Source organism: Python bivittatus, unplaced genomic scaffold (genome assembly GCF_059951505.1).
Source record: "Python bivittatus isolate LINGU-HERP-01145 unplaced genomic scaffold, Pbiv_v1 ctg000080_np1212, whole genome shotgun sequence".
Classification (NCBI taxonomy): domain Eukaryota; kingdom Metazoa; phylum Chordata; class Lepidosauria; order Squamata; family Pythonidae; genus Python; species Python bivittatus.
Genome location: NW_028277035.1, coordinates 28,465,264 through 28,482,949, shown reverse-complemented (window position 1 = coordinate 28,482,949; position 17,686 = coordinate 28,465,264). Strand labels below are relative to the sequence as shown.

General features: G+C 39.0%; 1 protein-coding gene across 3 annotated transcripts in view; it reads right to left on the bottom strand.

Annotated features, from left to right (window-relative positions):
• The window catches only part of SEPTIN8 (septin 8), a 72,329-nt gene that overhangs the window by 24,613 nt on the left and 30,030 nt on the right, over positions 1–17,686 (bottom strand). For 2 of the 3 annotated variants that reach the window (XM_088133724.1, XM_088133722.1), the window contains exons 2-4: positions 8,501–8,615; positions 6,613–6,808; positions 4,733–4,919 (exon numbers count right to left, since the gene is read on the bottom strand). In XM_088133724.1, the coding sequence (XP_087989850.1) occupies positions 4,733–4,919; positions 6,613–6,808; positions 8,501–8,615 (498 nt within the window). The remainder of the gene's footprint in view (positions 1–4,732; positions 4,920–6,612; positions 6,809–8,500; positions 8,616–17,686) is intronic. The other variant, XM_088133723.1, reaches the window with a different exon arrangement.

Below are 17,686 nucleotides of genomic sequence, written 5' to 3'. Positions count from 1 at the left end.
CCATGTCCTTGATCTCTTAAGTAGCACAACCTAGTTGTTCAATTATCTTTGGCATAAGTTCTGTGGCTGCTTCAACAAAGAAAACATTTTGGGTGATCCCCAGAATTTTTGACAAGGTGTTTCCCCCTCTCGTTCACACAACTGCTGGACTTGAGCAACAGCAAGACGGTATTGGATTATGACCTATGAAGATGAAGAACTCCTCAATTAAAGACCCTGTGAGATGGAATGAACTGACTCAGCTCCAGTGAGTTATACTGGCTCCAACTGATTGATGCAGTCTGTTAATAGGGCTGCAGCCTCATGTAGCCACCTTGGCTGCCTTCAGCTCTCTTCTCATCTGGCTCTTTGCAGAATCAGCCACCACATTATTTATGGATGCAGTGCCCAATCTTTCCATTATTTCCTTTGGCAGTTAATACAACTGTTTAGGGCTGGAGAGACCTGGCTCCATCCTCTTTCCGACTTTTGTTGGATCAGAAGGGGACAGGGTTGAGGAGGATGTCATAACTCCTTGAGAGAGGCTTAGAGTCTTTCTCTTGAGTTAAATGTGCTGGGAAATCACACCCTGCTGCCCAGGCAGATGGTCCTGCTCATGTTTCCCTGTTCTGGCTCTCTTCCCATTCCCTTGAACATGCCACGTGCTCCTCTTTCCTGCTGTCATTTCAGATGATGACAAGGTGGGTGAGAATCTCTTTATTGGGAAATTCCTGACACTTGCGGTCCCTGGGGAAATACCAGCGGGAATGCTACCCAGCTGCCATATGTACTCTTTAAGCTTGCTGGTATTCCTCACATTCCTCAGCTGGTAATCATGCATGGTGCTCTCTCTTCTTCAACTTGCCAGTTTTCAGGGACAACTGCTAGAGGAAGGGGCAACTGGCATCTGCAACTTGCTAGGGTCACTTCTGCTCCATGGATGTGATCCTTAATGCTTGGTGGCTGACTATGAGATCAGAGGAGGTACGGCCTAGTATTTGGTTATCTATTCTCGGGACTCATGAGTCTGCTCCAGACCATCTACCATGCTTTTCAATGCTCTTCTGAATTGACTTGGGAAGCCACTGCTCTCCTTGAAAAGGCAGAGCCAAAAATCGAAGGGGAGGGATAAGAAGAAAGCTCCTTTTGGTCCTGCTTTTTTCAGTAGATGCTTATGCTAAGCGTTTTTTCCCCCTCTAGCTCCAATGGTTCACTGAATGAGAACAAAAATACTGCCGTGCTGAAGATAGCAGTATGCTCTATAATGATATATCCAACTGGCCCCCCAAATCCAGATATGCAGCAAATAATCTTATTAAGTCTTCCTTTATATCACTAAGTACTTTGGGGTGAGGAGGAAGAAAGAGGGAAAAGGAGGAGGAAAATTGGTAGCCCAGCCTTTCTGACTCTTGGCTCTGACTTAGCTTTCACTCACACAAGCTAGACATGTCACGTGCAGGCAATTTGGACCCCAAGAGAGTAATACCTGTAGATCCAACTCTTCACGCACACACACACAAAATGCACGTATGGCAAGAGATTATTTCCAGACATCTGTCGGCTCTTGTAGTGACATCTCACCACTATGGAGAACTTCCTGTCTGCAGAGAAACCTTTCTGAAGATCCAAGTAAAGCAAAACTCTTGTCTCCCCCCACAAAAAGTGCTAGCTGCATATGGTGTTTTGCATTTCAGCTTTTGCCTTTAATATCCTGGAGAGTAACAGAATTTGGAAACAGCTGGCAACCAATAAAAATGTAAAGACTTCTTATAGGAAATTGCTCGATTATTCATTCACTGGTTTCTCAGTTTTGCAAAATGGGTATGTTTAGATTTTATTCTTTTAAGTGAGAAAAATGTGTGTGTGTTCCAAAAAAATCTACCAGCAGGAAATCTAAAAGCAGTGTTATAAAAAGAATCCCACCATTTCAACTTCATTGAAATTAAGCTTCAAGTTGAACACCTGGCCACTGAAGGGGACATTACTTGCAAGTTAGCTATTATAAGAAAAATCAGAGCAAACTGGGTAACTTTTTATCATACAGTTCACTGGAGATCCCCTAGCAGGTAATCCACCAGTTTTCAAATATGCATCTATTTGATGCCTCATGACATCTAGTAGTCTTCTCAACTACATCTATTATCTGTATCTATTGTCTTCCTATACTATTTCTAGAACTTGGAGTGAATCTAAATCCTGAACTTTGAAATTATCACAAGGAAAAACCAAGCATGGAGCTAGAATAAAGATGCACAACAATTTTTATTTATATAATAAGAGTCAATCACAAAAGTCCTTCCAAAGAGGCAGGTATATGGCACTACACTTTATCGTGCTATATGTACATGAATTCAATTTAAATCGCAAAGCAGAATAGGTTGGTTCCTTTGAACTTTCTCTTATTCCTTATGAACAGCTAGAGGTGCATCAGTTCCATCTGACTAGATTGTTTCAACTGCAATTCCAACCACCTATTATTTAGCTTAAGAATTCAGCTTTGAAGATGAGTTTTTGGCTGTCTGAAAGTAATTAGATACAGGAGGCAGCAGCTGGTTTGGTTCAGCACACGCAGCTGAACTCATAAGAAGAGCAAGCTGGGCAAAAAGGTCACCCACTGATGAAGTCACACTCGTGAACAAGATCCCTTAATATCACAGAAAACCCAGACAGTCTACCCAAGTCTTACATCATCCTGCTGACGCTGCTGAACTGTTGAGCATCTGCCCCCATCAATACATAGCCATTTCAGATGCTTACCAAAATACAACTTTGCTGAGCAGATGTTTGATCTCCAGCCAATACATACCATATCTAAATCATACCAGTCTCAGAAGAGAGAAACATAAGGGCTGGAAAAGGAGAGCATTATTTCCTACTTAATTACATATCAAATATCTTCATTTTTCAATCTTTCCCTTGAATTTCTTTATTTCTTTACTAACATAGCACGTTCTTCAAAGAAACAAAATTTAGGATAACCACTGCAGCCCTAAGAAAAGTGCAGTTCATTCTTTGGGGAGTATTCACACTGCTTAAGCTGGGCAGAAATGAGGAAGGGCAAAATATAACAGAAGTTTTATGGCAGAGGTCTACATCGCTAGTTATCCCGTTTTTACAACTCATCTCTGATCTGTGTTTCACTGCAAGACCAATTAAATGAAATCAATTATTTAAACCCAACTCCCTCCTCACCTGGGATCCTTTAGGGCAGCCCCCAGAGGTAAAGCACAGAAAGGAGGAGACAGGCCAAATAACAGATCAATGTTTACTTAGAGACAAGCCTCGGGACCATTACAGCCATGGGAATGGGGTTTATGGGATTCCCATCTGCAATCCATTATCAGGGTTAAGCGAAGATCATGCTGCTCTTTACCCCTTCAGCAGAAAACCTCCTGAAGTATCGGGAGAAGAGGTTTTATGACCTGAGTCTAGCTTGAAAGTTGTTCATGCTTATCAAGTGACAGAAGAATCTCACATTACATGAAGATTCCCAATTACTATCACGTCCACTGATATTTCCAGTAATCAGACTGACATCCGCATGATCCCATACTACATCAGATCTGTCCAAGGGTAAGAAAATAATTATGTCCAGAAAGCTACAGCCACATACAAATGTGCTGGCCAACATCTACATATCCAGTATCCAGCCCAAGTGCAAAATCAATAGCATATTGGAAGGTAACAAAATATATAGCAGGGATGTAGTACTGCTAAAGTCCACACCACTAGATGGCAGCAAAGAGTTAAGAGGTTTCTTTACCTGTTTGCTGCCATCTAGTGGCCTGGAGTTTTCAAACCCATATCCGGTTGTCCTAGGATGAGGAAACTAATTAGCATTTTCTAGCAGATTAGATGTGCTGCTACTATTTAGAAATGGCACTGCTTCTTTGTTTCTTTTACGTTTTAAAAGGTCACTCATTAAGGAATGAGCATTACAGGTTTTTTTTGTGCACATGAATCTCTTTTACATCAATGACCTTTGCAGTATGCCTCCAGTTCCCCTCCCAGCATGAACTTCAGAAGACCAGCTGTTCCTCTTTGATCACCATGTAATAAATTAAATGACTAGTTGTCAGCTAGGTTCCCTGAAAACAGGCATCAAGGAAGCAATTGCAAGTGTTCTGAGAAGGGCCTATGTTTGACTACCACATCACAAAAGGCTGCTGCCTTAGATACTCCCACAGCAATGCTTTATATCCTACTGGCTTCTACATCAGAACATCTGCAACTCACAGAACCAAATTCATGGGGTTTATATCCCTGCAACTTCTCCAGTACTATGTTTTCCACCCAGCTGTTGAAATGCTCTTGCTCTGGGGATAGCAACAATGACTAAACTCCACATACAATCACCCTCACTTTCTTTTGTTCATATCTCAGTATGATGCAGCTTGTAATGCTGAAGCTGCATCACAATTTTGGACTGCTAAAGTAATGGCATTTAAGGAAACACAATCCACAGAGTTTGGTTAAAATGATTCTAATAAAATAGAGACGATGAAGTCTCATAAAAACTGATAAGAACAGTGTTTTTATACAATTCTTGTGGGGTGAGGTAGAAAAGAAGATCTTCTGATAAAGAAAAGGATTAGAGTTCTATGAAGTTTTTGTTCAATTTGTCTGATATTCATTTATGCCTCCAGATCACTGAAGGAAAACTCCTGACCAAGCGCATCATTAAGATAGATAATAAGTAAGTAGGTAGATAGGTAGATAAAAGCCAGTCCTTGTAATGATGGGGGATACTTACCTTACTATCCAGCTTTTTCATGGTCACCAGGTCCAAGGACTTCAATGAATGGCCAGTTGGGGTGATAAAATAAAGGCAGACATGGATTCTTGTATCATGATAATTAAAGAGGGAACGTCGGATTTTTAGCTCTTCTTGCAAATAATTTTCAAACTGCGTGTCAATGTAATCTACTATTGGCCTGTAACTAAAAACGAATTCCATTAGCAACTTGAATGGTACCATTCACAAAGAATGACTAAACACTTTCAACATGACTCCATGTTTCCATCTACCAAACTTTCATAAAATCTGAGCAAAAGAGATGCTGAAAAACTTTTAGTGCTGGCTGAAACAGACTAAACAAAAGTTAGCAGAAGACTGCATGTAAGAAGTGCTGAACTAGTTCTGAACTAGTGCTGAATTTCAGCTTCAAACATCTCTTACCATTGACTGTGTTGGTGTACACCACTTGGAACTGTGGTTTGACAACAACTGGCAGTCATGGATTCCCACACCAGTATTACAGCAAACAGAGTTACTCATAAACCTACTATCTCCAAACTACAGATTGATTACATAGCAGGAACTGAAATGCCCTTCTACAAGCAGCAAACACTTCTTTTGTTGTGTAAGGTCCTCCTGGTGTGCATCTTCTACTCAGACAACAATGACCTTTGGCCACTTGTTTCTGTAAATGGAGAACTACATGCAGAATAAATCCATTGTAAGTCATGAAAAGCTCACTGAGTGACTTTGGACCAGTCATTCTCTCAGCCCAACCTACTTTACAAGACTGCTGAAGAGATAAAAACTGGAAGAGGGAGTGTTTGATGACTTGAGCTCCTGGAGCAAAGGCTGGATATAAATCCAGTGACTAAATGAATGTTAGAATGTCAAGTGGTTACACCCCAACCACTTGACTGGAGGAGTTCCTTGCAGTAAAAATAACAGGCATATCTCATCAATTTCTGCTAGCCAGAAGAATCTTTGCTTTAAATTCTCCTTCAGACTAGCATTCAATCCTCAGCCTCCTTTAAGGTATAAATCAAATCATGGATTAACTGCAGAATCTCCAATCTAGGACATTTTCTACAGGTTGACTTGAAATATAAGAGCAGCCCTGTTGTAGTACATGAAAGCCACTACTTACAGAATCCTGGAAGTCACTCAGAACCATTAGGAACTGAACAACATAAAAGCCAAAGTCGATAATAAATAACTCCTGTTTCCTATGATGACCCTCTGGGAAGCTCACATGTAGGATATGAAAACAACAGTAGTCTCTGTTGTTGTTCAGTATTGGGACATACAGCAGATAAAGTACCCTTGTCTTTACTTTGGAAGCAAGAGGTATAGCAGCTATCATTACTCAAATGAAATGAACAAAACTGATTCCAGCCAGCTTGTTGTATGGGAAAATGGGAGGAAGGGAATCAGGATATCTGACTGACAGAAGAAGAGCCCCAAAGCCTCACTCTTTCATCTTCCTTTCAGCATGTACACAACCCAGCAATTTACATTAGAGCCAGTGGAGAAATTGAGAACGAATATAGCTCGCATGCCCAGAATCCAAAATGCAGAGCCATCATTAACTCTTTAGTTTCCTACCAAGCCTAATGGAAACGTTTCTAAATTCGGCAATTGTATGGATAGTATTACAGCTTAGCCACAAGGTGGCTATGGATTATATTTGATCTGAATGACATCTGTAATTTCCTATTACTGTTCTGTTCTCCTCTGCTTCCAGACTGCTGTGTCCTCTAAGCCTTCCATGGCAGATACTGTAAGCAGATGATCACAAGCACTATATGTAAGTCCTGTGTTCAGGTGGAATATACACATCTTTTTCCCACCAAAACACTGCAAATGTTTCTGGACCAAACTGGAAAGTGACTTGCCTTTCATCTTTATTTATCTGATCTCCAAATCCCACAGCATCTACAATGGTCAGTTTCAGATGGACATTGCTTTCCTGCAGATCATACGTTCGTGGCCGTAAACGGACTGCATGCTCGTAATGACTGGCTTCTTCTGTCTCAAACGTTGTATTAAAAAGAGTATTCATCAGGGTAGATTTCCCAATGCCCGTTTCACCTAAAAAAAATTAAAATGTTTATTCAAACGGTGATCAACAAAATCAACAAAAAACAATTTTTTTCTCTGAAAAAAGAAAATAGCATAGTGAAGAACCAACTCGGTAACATAAGACTGCATCTTTTCACATTTAAATTTTCAGTAATTGGTAAAGTTTAGTCCTTTGCACTTTTAAAAACTTATGGACTTGAGATACTTTTCCAGACATAAAATGGAAAAGCACCAAAACATCATGAACAGTAAGGCAAACATTTGTGGAATCTCAACATGATCAAGATCTACAGTGCCAGGAGAGTACTCTGCCCTTAATTATGACAAAAACACTCACACCTTTAAAAAAAAAAAAGCAGTTTTTAAAAATTATAGTTAATGGCAAAAACATCCTTCCAGGATTTTGTGTGCATTTTAATACATGGACAGGCACTAAAAAATCTTGGTGCTTTATGATGCTAGGATATGTTCTTGGCAGAGTTAGAAGTTCAGGTAGGAACTGAATCTAGAAATTTTTGCTCCTGGCTATGGCAGGCAACTACTTTATGCATGTGCAAGAATGGAACTGAGTTGTTGGAGTGGCACCAAACTTTTGAAACATTAGAGAACAAAAAACATTCAAAGCTGGCCCAGATCCTCTCATACAGCAATACTGACTCTATTTGTATTTGTTCAACTGATCACTGTTGAATGCAGAACATATCAAGAGACTTCAATTTTGAGGGGAGGGGACCTTAAAACCAAAGCTTAAAATGTTTTTTAAAGCTTGCTAGGAAAGGCATCACATTACATCTTGTGGCAGACTCCGAAGTCCAGGTCTTGGAAGCAAGTGAAAGCTGAAATTTAAAAGTTTAAATATCTTTTAAAGCACAGCTTAAATCCTGTGAGACTTTAGCTATAAATTAAAATAAAAATATTTTAGGTATCTAAAATATACTTCCTTGCTAATCAACTGTAGAATAAATAAATGTCTAAACGTACATGAAACAGTTTGTTTAGCAAGTAACTAAATATTTTTATGCCACAATTTCTATACATAACAAGTCAGGAATTGTAGAAATGATTCATTAAGTTGCCAGGATTCACTGGCAACTTAATGAGCCAGAAGGGTGACAGAATAGATAGTTGAGCCTTCATTTTGATTACCAAAAGCTCAGTGGAGTAAAATGACATTATTCATGTAAATGTTTCAAACTGGGTTCTGTTCTCACTCAGAAAAAATGTAAGCAAGGTCAAAATTCTGAAAAAACGTTTAGCTGCATTCCAAGACACAGCATGTGATAACCCAAATTTGGAAAGTTTAACTTCTTAGCATATTAGCTATACTGTAGTTGTTTCAATTTGAAAAACCAATCAGGTTTATATCACTGACAGATGCAATGTATTGTGTAAGTCAGAACAGCTGAGTTCCCATAAAACCGTAGGGCAAAAATCCAAATAAATCACATTATGGCTTAACATGATGTGGGAACCTAGCCAGTAGTGGAAGAATACAGGAAGCTCCCTTACAACCTGATCTTTCATATCATCCACTGCCTGATCCTTTTAACAGAGATGGTGGGATAGAAGCTAGGTCTCTCTGTATGCTAAACAACTACTCTTCTAATAAGCCTTGGCCCTCCCTTTATTCTTGCAACTTGGCAGCTTCTGGTTATTATTCAGATTCTAAGTATTCCTCTTTACAATAAGCACTTTACTGACCTACACAGAGGATGTTGAAGCTGAAACCTTGCGCCACTGATTTGCTGACAAGTTGATCAGGAAGACTGTCAAATCCAACGTGGCCTCCCAAAGATAGGTTTCTTTTCTCTTCATTCTATTAAAAAGGAATGACACCATTATGCAGGGGTTATCTGGATAGAAGTTACATCATCATCATCATCATCATCATCATCATCATCATCATCATCATCATCATCATCATCCCAAAAGCTCATTGAAAACCCAACCATTTTACTTGAAATGCAGCAAACTCCCCAATTGGAGAAGCATCTCTCCAGATAGCTATTCAAAGATTTATGTTTTTATATACCACATTCCAGGCATACTATTAATTACAATCAAGCACCAGAAAAGAAAAGGGAGGGGCGAGTTAGCAGATAATTATCTTAAAGAGACCGAAGACTGCATTGTGACATTCTGTTGAAAGTACAATTGCCTCCCAACAATCTGTATTTCAGACATGCATTGCTTCAGGAAGTACTATTAACAGCCGTTAACAGCCTGATCCTTCATGAACCTATCCAGTCCTCTTTTAAAACCATCCAGGTTGGTTGACATTACAACTTCTACAACTAGCACATTCCACAAGTTATTTACACACAGTGTAAAGTATTTCTGCCCATCAGTCCTGAGTTTAATCTTTTTATTGATTTATCACCACTAGTTGTTTGTTTTCTAAAATATTCAGATCTGAATCGTGTCACTTCTAAGAAATCCTTGATCAGTTTCCTCAGACTTTGCCATAAGAAACTATGTACATAAGTATCTTTTGCCTTATATTTGTGGGAATATTACTGTGGGGAGCTTCCAACTTGGTTTGCACCCACCACACTCTCATTCAATCCTTACATCCACATCAGAGCAAACAGGCATACCATGCAGCTCAGCTAGCAAAAAAAAATATATAGCTTGATGTTTAATTGTTAAAGATCAGCAAACGTCAAAACAAGGGACAAAAGGCAGATGAACCAAGAGAGGAAGAGAGACATGAACAACAGGCAGTGATTTATGTGATCTCTATCTTAATATCTATCTATCTATCTATCTATCTATCTATCTATCTATCTATCTATCTATCTATCTATCTATCTATCAGCACACAACTGTCCAGAGCCACTAGAAACAATATTGTGGGTTATTAGCATGGAGAGTCCAAAAGGTGGTAGCCTTTGGTGATTGCAGCTTTAACCCTTTATGTACATAACAGTAGCAGATCAGAGATGGAAAGTGGGATACAAGGTGACCCTTCCTCTATTCCACACCATTAAAGAAACAATTTGGTGGACAGGCTTGATGCATCCAACAATATTCACTATGACAGTAGTGAATCATCTCACCTTGTCATCTGGAACTCTATCTATTTTCCTTCTTAAAGCAGTATCTTGTTCTGCTGTGATCTCTTTCTCATCCCCTTCCATCTGTTCTTTTCCTCTCAGCATAGAGGAATAAGCTAATGCTTTCCCAGATGACTTGTTTATTAGATGACTAAAAAGTATTTTGACTTCAAGCCATGAACAAATCACAAAATCAGAAAGGATTGAACAGTAGCATTAAGGGCAGGATGATCCCTGTAATTCATAGCATACTGTACTACAAGTTGTCACATAACGTAACATCCAAGCTGAGTAATACCACCAGTTGCTCAACCAAGAGAGCCAAAATGCATAAACTTAGGATCTTCAGCAAAACTGGTCTTGATGTAAACAGACTGTATGTGTTTGCACTGCACATCTGCAGACATCATTTATTTATGTGGAAATGTGTTTGCACTGCACATCTGCAGACATCATTTACTTATGTGGAAATGCCCCGTTAGGTGATAAAGGATGAAAAATTTGTCTCTATATAAAACTTTGCTGAGTCCCAAATTTATTACAAGAGACATTCCATCTGTACATGCATTTGACATCCCATATGGTATAATTTTATTCTAACATAAACATGTGTAGCTCTCTCCTTCTTGTGTTAATGACCTTTCTGAACATGTAAAACTGTAAAACTGAAGAGCAGAGTGTTGGATAGGTATCAAGGGAGCATGAAAGAAAGTCTGCAGTGAAGGTAACAAGCAACTCTTGGCAACTACCAATAGTTCTGAATTGGGTCCCTGCTGCTTCTCTACAATTACAGTGTATGTAAAATCCAAGAGATTCCTTTGCACTGAGGCAGACCCTGCCTGCACCAGAATTGCTCCGCTCCTTCAACTCACATGGAGGAGAAAGAAGAGAGATACACAATATGTAACTGATATAGACTAAAGTCAAGCCTCAGTATGTGAAAGGTACACTGTTTGACTGAAAACCCAATGTAGTCTGAACAGGTACAGCCTTTATATGTTTAGGTGTAAGGTGAAACCAAAAGGACATACATCCTTCAAAAGGTTTAAATTGAGTGAAAATTGGAAAAACTAGTGTTGAGCCTTATTCCATCGCTGAAACTTGCATGAGGACTTCATATACAAGATATATCCATCCCTTAGCAAGATACCTATCTGAATGGGATTTTGTGGTTGTCTAGTGACATGATTTCTATGTTGATTTTCAGAACACAAGCATTAAGTGGGAACAATAGCGCTTGTAATGGAGTTGGCTTTTGTACATTATCCAACCCTACTCTTAATGAAAACCACACACAAAAATATGTTACGCAATTTTGAGGACATTTCCATTGGTATTCATTTCACTGTCTTGGTGTGTGTGTGTGTGCGTGCATTTGTGTATGTGAATATGACAATGTTTGGCAGGACTGCTGCATACAGGAAAGGGATTAATCCTCCTTCTATCAGAGTCCCAGTTTTGGTTGTCTCGCGCATTACTTTCTTTAAAAAAGAACATTAAATGTTTATGTAATATGTAGTTTAGTAGTCATGATGGTGTGAAAGAAATAACTTATTTCTTGATTTACCAAGGCTTCTCTTTCTGGTCATCTGGAAACCTTTTTTCCATACCACAAGAAACCAGATAAGTTACTTTTTTCAAGACTACCTCTACTATCAGACTATGAACATAAAATATAGTCAGATCATTCTGACTGACAAACTGTCCTATGTGCAAATTTGCTTGGGTGAGGAACTCTTTGCCCTTGCTTTGTTTCATGTGTAAATGAGATGAAAATATGAACAGAAAACAAGAAACATGCAAAGGTTTTGTCATCTCCACAGCTTGCAAAGGAAGTAAACAAGCCTTCGCCAAAGTGCTATGATTAGAATATGAATGCACCAAAAGACCAGAGACATGTTCCTAGGCAACAGCCAGAATCAGTGCTAGGGAGGTTTTTGAAAAAGGCTCTCTCACTGCTAAGCCCAAAGTCTCAAACTCAGATAGACTGGAAAGGGAAGATGAAAAGGTATTATATGCCTTGGGACATTTCCCCTTTTATCATCCTAGCATCTTCAGAGTTGCTGCCATCTGTCTTGCATATCTCACTTTGTAAAATAATCCTATAAACCAATGCATAAACAGCGCATCAGTGGAGGCTGTTGTTATTCTTGCACGGAGTGTTGCTTTATTGCAAATTTTCATCTAACCCCTTTTTGTGAAACAAAAGCAGCAGGGTCAGCGGTCAATAAAAGCTTTGTGTTCAACTGGCAAGCAAAACAGGGATGTACAGAAGTGGGACAGTTGTTTCTGCATATGCTAATAGATGCTGGTGTCACATGATTGAAACCGCATCCTGGTTCATGCATGTCAATCCCACTGAGACAGCTTTACATACAGCAGCCTCAGCATTTGTATGGAATTGGGACAGTAACTTTGGTAGTTCAAAACTAAAAAAAAAAAATTAATATCTGTAGGGGGAAAAGCTGAAAAAGGTTGGAGGGATTATTTGTTCAATTTCTAGTTGGCCCTCCAACCCTTTCAGCTTTTCCCCCTACAGATATTAACATATTAATATTTTAAAATATTATTTTCTAAAATTCATATTCCCAATGGGGAAAACCACTGATTTGGCTATAAGAACTTCTGTATATATTTCAGTGCAAATATTTTGCCCACCACCCAGAGTGTGTTAAGTGAATGACGAACATAACCAAATATATAAGGCGTTACCTTTTGGAAGAGCTGTGAATCCATACAATCTTATATGCCTGACATTCTTTAATATATCCTTGTCCCCTGCTCTTGTTGAAGGAGTGATGGACTGTAGTATCTGTATTTAAGAAATGTAATTTTGTAAAGTCAGGGCTACCCAAGGCCTCAAAGGGTTGCTCTGGTTGGTTTGGCATAGTCAAGTGGCATCAAAGGAAACACTCTTAGAACTTTTAATGCAGGCAGGAGACACTTTCAGAAAATGGAAGCAGCCAACCCCAGGAGACCAGCCCACCTTGACTCCTCAGATGGAACATCTCACTTCTTTGCCAATGAAGCACTGCTTCAAATCAGATTGCTCTTTTGTTCCAACTCTGTAATGCAAAGTGAGCCCTGCTTTTTTTTTTTTTTTTGTCTGCGCTCAGTCATTACTGACCCTGCAGTGACTGCTTTGGACGAGTCCTTTTGCAGTTTTCAAGGCAATTGTTTCGGAAGTGGTTTGCCAGAGCCTCCTTCCTAGAGCAGAGCCCAGCTGGCGAGCGCAGGAGGCGGGGTTTCCGTTGCTTCGCGCCCTTTTCGGGCGAGCGCGGTTTCGCGCTTACCGGCAGCTGCTCCCGACTCCCGTGCAAGGCACCGCCAGCATTTTTCCTCCCACCGGAGTGAGAGTACCCATTTATCTACTCACGTGAGTTTTTGACCTGTTGGGTTGACAGGAGCTGGGGAGGAAACAGGAGCTCACCCTGTTTAGCGCAAAGGCTGGACTCGAACCGCCGAAGCTTCAGCCATTTCTGGCCGGCAACTTTCAGCGTCATTAAGTCGCTGCGCCACCGCTTCCCTCGAGCCCTGCTTTACATAAGTCTAAAAAGGGGTACCCATTCCTGTCAGTTTTGGTTTTCCCATGAAGAAGCAAGCCAAACAGAGCTGTGCAAAGACACAGCCTGGAAAGAGCTCTGCCACAATGAATGGCGTGAGAACATCCTTTACAAAGAGAGCACTTTTCTCCTCAAACACTATCACAAACCACACAGAAACAGAGAAGCTCTTTAGAAGGCTGACCATAAACTATTTAATGATTAACAAGTCAAAGGCTCTGCCCTGAATGTCATAACAGTGCACAAGCTGAGGGTCCAAGGCCAAATATGGCCTCCATGGACCCTCCAAGAATTGCAAGCAAATTGATATTTCAATCTATAAAATACATGGTTAGCAATCATATGAAAAGTGTTTAATCAATTTAATATACCTGTGAGTCTCTACAATTTAAACTTGATTTTTATACTGCCCCCAACTATTTTTGGGAGAATGACCTGCATTATGTTATCCAAATGGTTAACAACCTTTTGGCCCCTGGGCCAAAAATGAATTATACAAAGAGCAGCAGCTTACAAAAGAGACTGAAGCAGAGGTGCTACCCTATTCCCCATCAGTTTATGCTATTCCCAAGTATATACTCCTCCCTACAAAGTGTTAGGAAGAGGAACAGCATTAACAGCAAATCAGGCTTGAAAAGAGTCAAGGGAGTCATTTGATGTCTCACTTTGCCAAATTGTGGTCAGATTCAGCTTGGATGGGATGGCTTTGGCACTATGGTGGCCACAATCTACAGAACTTCACTAGTGACAGTGCAGTCCTAGATGTATTAAATAATAAGCTCCGTTTACTTCCATGGGGCTTGGGTGATAACAGGGATCACTGAAGAGAAGGGAGGAAAAAAGGAAGGAAGCAAAGATTATCCAAAAAACCTGCTCTCCTCACCCCACATCCATCCACAGGGTCATCCCACCAAATGCCCTGAGAGAAGGATCTAAGAAAATTCTTTGTTTGTAGACCCTTCAGTAAGAATAGTTTATATTGCTTGTAAGCTGCTTTGGGAGATTAGTTATCCTGAAAGGTAGGATATAAACAATTGTAATATGTAAATTAATACAGGTAGTCCTCAACTTACAACCACAATAGGGACTGGAAAATTCATCATTAAGAGGTGCAGTCATTAAGCGAGGCATCACATGACTGCACCTGATTTTTATGACCTTTTTTTGCCATGGTCATTAAGCAAATCACTGGGTCGTTAAGTGAATCGTACAGTTCCCCATTGACTTTGCTTGTCGGAAATTGGCTGAGAAGGTTGCAAATAGCGATCGTGTGACCCCGGGATGCTGCAATCATTGTAAATACATGCTGGTTACCAAGCGCCCGAATTTTGATCATTTGACTGCAGGAACACTGCAATGGTCGTAAATGTGAGGAGTGGTCGTAAGTCACTTTTTAGTGCCGTCATAACTTTGAACAGTCGCTAAACAAATGGTTGTAAGTCAAGGACTACCTGTAAAGAGGTCTTGTCTCTTATGTTGTACTTCAAAAGAAAGGCTTTTGATTTATTTCAAGTGTCATAGCAAGCTGCATTTGAAATGGAAAGGGTTTTAAAAGCAGTTTATGATCTTGCAAGGAACAGCAGATGTTCAAATGTTAACAATGTTAATAATAAATCCACCCTAAAATAAAAGGCTCAGATCATGGTCTGAATATAGACAGAAGATTGTGTGCAAAGCCAAATGGTTAGTTTTCTCTATGAAAGTGGCTAGAAAACTAAAGGAAGTGAAACTGTGCATGGATGCTTCATAATAGTTCTATACTCGGAATCCTTCTTGCCTGTTGCCAAAGCAGCTGTGAAGCTGACAAAGGCTGATGGCTAAAAGGGAAAGATTTTTTAAAAAATGTCTACCACTAAAAATAATAAAAAAATAAATTTGGACCAATTTCTTGATTACTCTACAGATATTATACCTCAGTTAACATTTTCGTTAAGCTGCTTGCCTAAGTCTCCTCCAGAGTTTTTACAAATGCATAATGAATTAAGACGCCCCCCCCCAAATTTATATAGCTACAAATATATACAAAATGTAACTGCATTATTTGAAAGTATATTGATAAAATTTAATGACAGTCCACATGCAGCACCTCCACTGACTTACTAATGTTAGAAGTAAAGAAAGATAATACTGTAACCTTAAGTTAAGCATTTACCATCTGATGAATAAACAATAACCCAAAGAGCTAAGGTTTTTCTTTCTTCCAGAAGAAATACACATTTTGCCCATAGAAAGATGTACATTTCTGTGTCATCTTCAAAGACTATACTTATGCATTGAAGACACATTAATTCAAAACCTATTATGAGTGTGAAAAAGGTTTCTTTTATTACTTTCATAGCACCCAACAATGGTTTACATAGTTTAGAGTTTAAACATTACATAACACAGGCAAATACTATATAATTCATACTATTTATTTCTTCTATCTGGCAATCTGGAGAACCTTTAAAAGAGCATCCATGGAGGATTAAGCAATACTGTATATCAAATTTTATTTTGCTAAGTTAGATGTCCAAGCTGTGGTTTACAGATAAGCTTCAACAAGTGGTTTCAAATACTAGTCTGGCAACCACTTTAAGTCTTAAGTTTGTTGGGTACTGATAGTTCAGACATGCTGCCAAACTAAACCATCTCACTTAAATTTCTAAATTGCAATGAATAGATGTCAGTATTAACAGATAGTAATATTGAAATATATAAATTAATTTCAGTCTCAGGGATAAATACGAATGCAAGTAACAGAGTTTATGCAAGTTTATGCAGAGAATGCAAGTATAAGAGTTCTTAACTTGGGCTGGGCTGAGCCCAAGATAACTAGCAGCATAAAGCTTACATTTCATAACTAGGAAATACAGAAGGGACAACGATTCAAGATAATTAAGATTTCTTATATGCTGGGGGGAAGAGATATGGAAATCTACAGGACTAAATATTAAAGCACTGCAGCACCTGAATGGAACAATACTTAAAAAGCAGACTGTCACTGCTGCTCTACACAAAGGAAATTAAGTGAACAAAAGGGTGGGAGAGTTTTAGGCTTTGAGCTACAAGCCAGTTAACCAATCATTTTCCCCCCCAATAATTTTAGATATGCTGCTTCAGCAAAACCACATTAACCTAATTAGTGCTATAAAGAATCTGTTCCTAATGTCCTCATTTCCTTGCCTTTTTCTTGTCATCTAGCATGATCTATTATACTGGGAATAATTTAATTGGCCTTAATTTGGTACCAGGGAGAGTTTTTAATTCCATGAAAGAGTACTAAGGTAGGATGCCTCAAAATACATTGGAGGCAGGAAATACCCAGACTTAACTCATCTTTTCATCATTAATTACATGAGAGCAATGACAGCCTAACACCAGGTAGGGGTGTAAACCCTAAAATAGTCATCATGTACAGTTTTTAGAAAACAGGAAACATAAACAAGCATGAAAAAAACTCTCAATTATATACTTAAATGTTCCCTCTGTCTTTCTATCATGGTCTTGTACTTTATTACTTGCAGTATTTGTTTGGAGTTATATCCTGCCTTTCCTTTAGGAGTTCAAAGCAGTGTTTCTTCCTTCTGTTTTCTCTTCCACAGCAAAAAACAGTAAATGGTTCCTAATTATCCAAAGCAGGTCCTTCCCAGAGGTAAACAAAACCACATGGTTTCTTAGACATCCAGTTCATTTGTTTAGAAACAAAAGGGTTTTTTAAAAAAAAAAAATCAAGGTGTCTGCTTTTGGCAACGCTGCTATATAATCCTGATTCTAAAAAATCTATATTTTCAAAAGTATTCAAAATAAAAATTAAACAATGTTGCTAGAGAGGAGTTGGGTTGCAGAGTTCGTTACTCAATGCACAAGCCTGAGAAGGTCAGTACTCAACCTGAGTTAATTTGAAGTATGTGGTGTACATTTGGATTCAACTGACATAGACCATTTCCCTTCTGTCTAAACAAAATTTGTTCACTTGAACACATGTACATTCCTGCATCATCTGGAAGTTGAGCAGCTTACAAAATAGTTTAAGAAAGTATATATTTTTTCTTTTATTATCTGGAAATAAAAGAGTGAAAACTGTCTATATCCAATTTAGTTTAGTAGGCTCAGCAGGCTTCTAATATTACTTCTTCAAAAAATAGTCAAAAATTCCTAACTAGTTGCTTCTGATGCTTGGCAGAATTGCAGGAGTGATTTCCAATACAACATAAGAAGGGGGAAGCAAAAATGGAAAAATGGCATATTTTCTTTTTTCATCTCATTTCACCAGTGCTGCATGCTGA